This window comes from Echinops telfairi, unplaced genomic scaffold, assembly GCF_000313985.2.
Source record: "Echinops telfairi isolate 266 unplaced genomic scaffold, ASM31398v2 ScPeMD7_7463;HRSCAF=8501, whole genome shotgun sequence".
Lineage (NCBI taxonomy): Eukaryota > Metazoa > Chordata > Mammalia > Afrosoricida > Tenrecidae > Echinops > Echinops telfairi.
Window position 1 is genome coordinate 470,328 of NW_022111363.1, and position 3,325 is coordinate 473,652.

A 3,325-nucleotide genomic window follows, 5' to 3' on the forward strand; every position below is an offset into this window, starting at 1 on the left:
AAATTAAAAAAGAAAAAGAAAATAAATCACTTTTGAGAATTAGGAGATCTCTTGTTCACTTGAAGAGCAATGAAGTGGATGTCAAGTACTTGTAGCACAAGTGCAGAACGGATACAAAAGTCCCCTTGTATATTTGGTACGTATGTGAAATAAAGAGGGTGGCACAGTGGGTTACATACAGGGCTGCTAACCATAAGGTCAGTAGTTTGATTCTACCAACCACTCCATGGAAAAAATGAGGCTATCTCCTCTGATAAAGATTTACTCTCTGAGAAACCCGAGGGAGCAGGCCTACTCTGGCCTATAGGATCACTATGAGTCAGCGAGCTTGGAGTGCTCTCGAGAAATTCAAACATACTTGACGATACTGTCACGTTTTCATAGATGCAAATTAGTAACAGACGATTTAAAACAACAGCAGTACATTGGAACCATAATTTAGTCACCAAATATGATGTGTCCACTACCTGTAATTCAATGTTGAGAACACAGCAGGGAACTAATAAATTACCTAAGAGAACTGACACTTGGGGCAGCAGGGCAGGAATACAGACAAACAAAACCAAATAAATAATATGTGAGTGCTTCTGAACAGAGACAAAGCAGAGCAGGTGACACAAAGCACAGGTGGTGAAAGTTGGAGTGGTTGGTCAGAAAAGGCCTTATTGAGTGTGCATGTGTGGGCGATTTTGTAAAGATATACAGAGAAAATGGGGCAGAACTAGGAGGAGTAAGTGGAGCCCAAAATGTACTTGTGTTTATTTTAAGATAGGAGAAATAACAATGTTTGTGTGTTAATGTAAACTATAATCGTTGGAGTGAAGTTCTAGAGATAGCAGGAAGAAATAAAATCTAGTGCAAGCGGGAAGCGTCGGCCTGAGCTACAATTGTGGAGGCAGAGCACTTTAAAAAGAGCACACCGTGGCCCGGAGCTGGGGGAGGTGAGTGGTAGCAGTACACCCCTCAGTGAAAGAACAGCTGAGAGAGGTCAGAGGAAGTCATGGGAGTTTCAGATCAAAACACAAGCCAAACTCATTGCCGTCAAGTCAATTCTGACTCACAATGGACCTATAGCACAGGGGAGAACTACCCATGTGGGTTTCTGAACTTGTACCTCTCTACAGGAGTAGAAAGTACCGTCTTTCTCCCAAGGAGCAGCTAGTGGTTTCAAACCGTGGGCCTTGCGGGTATAACAGCCCAACAAGGAACCCCTATACCATCCATCAGGCCTCCCTTTCAGGAGATGGGCTGTATGAAACAGTCACCCAGAGAAGCAGCAAGGAAAAGCATTATGATTGTCCAAGAAACATCGAGGGCTGATCACTACACTATAACAAAGTAGCAGCTAAACTTTGTCAGAGGTCAAAAACATTAAAATTTCTATTGGTAAAATAAAGCACTACATTGTTTATTTCAGGAAACCTGGTGGCACAGTGGTCACTTGCAGGGCTGCTAACCTCAGAGTCAGCACTGTGAAATTACCAGCCATTCCTTAAAAAGACAGGCTTTCTACTCCCCTAAAGAGTTACAGTATAGAAATTCACATGGGGCAGTCTCCCTTGTCCTAAAGAATCAATATGAGTTGACATTGACTCCATGGTAATTGAGTTTGGTTTGAGTTTAATAATTTATTGCACTGTGAGATCCTTTTAGTGAAATTTGTGCCTCCAAACTTCAGAGGCCAGTTTAGTTATGCAAGTTTCATCCTTGGCAGCCTAATCTACGAATGCCTATCACCTGTGATCTTTCACACCCTCATTCCAATTAACCGTATGTCTAAATTCAAATATACACGCAGCATACACCATCCGTGAGATTGCACACAACTGATTTAGAAAGGACTAGGAAGGAAAAGTCATGTAATCAACAACTGTAAATGAATATAGTGGTGCAGGATAGCAAGTTAGTTAATATGGCTCTGCTAGCCCTGATCTAGAAAACAGCTTTGACAGCTGAGGCACCCAGAGGAGGAGCAGCAGCACACAGGAGCCGGCACATGAGGCAGAGTAAAGGACTTCCCAGCCCACAGAACAAGTAAAGCCTCTGTGCGAGAGCTCGTGGAGTGGGGTGCCTCTGATCACTTCGCTGGGGGATCTGGGTTTAGTGACCCAGAGCTTGAGCTGGGTGCCCCTGGGCACTGAATTTGGGAGTCTGAGCTGAATGCCTCTGGACTGGGGCATACAATGGAGCGGTATGCCCTTTGGGCATTTATTAGCAACCCTGAAAGAATGTTGTAGCATGTCCTGACTGAATATCCCTATTCTGAGCCTTTCTCACCAGCACTCTAGGCTGATAACTTCCTAAATAAGCCCTATCATCGTGAGCAATGTCTGTGAGTCTTGTGTGGCCACTGCAACGATTACTGAACTCAGTAGCTTACAAAGTATAGAGTGTTGTGAGAGAGTTACTGGGGTTTGTTGTGGTTTTTTGTTTTAAAGGAGGGGGTAGCAAAAACAACCACTGGTGCACCAGAGGACAAACCAGATTATTGTAGCCTCTTAACATTTAAATACTTGGGTTCATCAAAGAACTTTATCAAAAAAGTAAAAGGAATCATCAATAATTGAGATGTAATACAGCTGTCAGAAAACACAACATAGTCCAAACACATGGGAGGAAGATTAGAGGTAGGCCAATCATTCAATGGATGAAAGTACAGGTTATAATATTAACTTGACAACTTACTGCAGATCGGTCCAGGAAGAACTGGTGAAACTCCAGGAAGACTCGCCGAGTCTCTTTGGAATTGGTCTGCTTGTACAGGTCAGAGTAGAGATAACAGAGCTGTAGTAGAGATAGAAGAAAAACAACAACAACCCAAAGCTGAAGTTGAGAAATAACAGGAAACAACACCTGACATCCTCACAGGGAAGAACTGTTTGGACTAGGTAGGCTATCATAATCAATGTACTTATTACCCTGTAACCAGTCTCTAAATAAGTAAGCTTTCAGCACCTTGACATCTAGCCTTGTCGCTAATCCTGCTACTATGAAGAGTTTAATGAATTTGAATCAATATAAGAATTCCGTGTTGATGAAATCATGAATTATTACCAGTGTTGCAGGGTCAAACTGTGAAACCACATGATGTAGAAAAACAGCCAAGTGAGCAGGGCGGGATTTTAGCAGCTCAATGCTCTGGAAACAGCTACACTGTCCATTGATCTAAGAAAAGAAAGAGTGGAGCATCAGTAACTTCAACATACAAGTCAAAATTCACTGGGAGCTTAGCTTAACCGTCCAGATAGCACTTTGATTGAACGGAGTTATTTACATAGGAAATCAGATAAAAAGGATTAAGTCAGTGAAGAAAGCTGACGATGCC

At 42.5% G+C, this 3,325-nt stretch overlaps 1 protein-coding gene across 3 annotated transcripts in view; it reads right to left on the minus strand.

The window, feature by feature from the left end:
- Positions 1-3,325, minus strand: part of ARHGEF12 (Rho guanine nucleotide exchange factor 12) — a 181,208-nt gene that overhangs the window by 44,531 nt on the left and 133,352 nt on the right. For all 3 annotated transcript variants that reach the window (XM_045283559.1, XM_004712819.3, XM_045283560.1), the window contains 2 exons: positions 3,055-3,165; positions 2,686-2,784 (listed from right to left, as the gene is read on the minus strand). In XM_045283559.1, the coding sequence (XP_045139494.1) occupies positions 2,686-2,784; positions 3,055-3,165 (210 nt within the window). The remainder of the gene's footprint in view (positions 1-2,685; positions 2,785-3,054; positions 3,166-3,325) is intronic.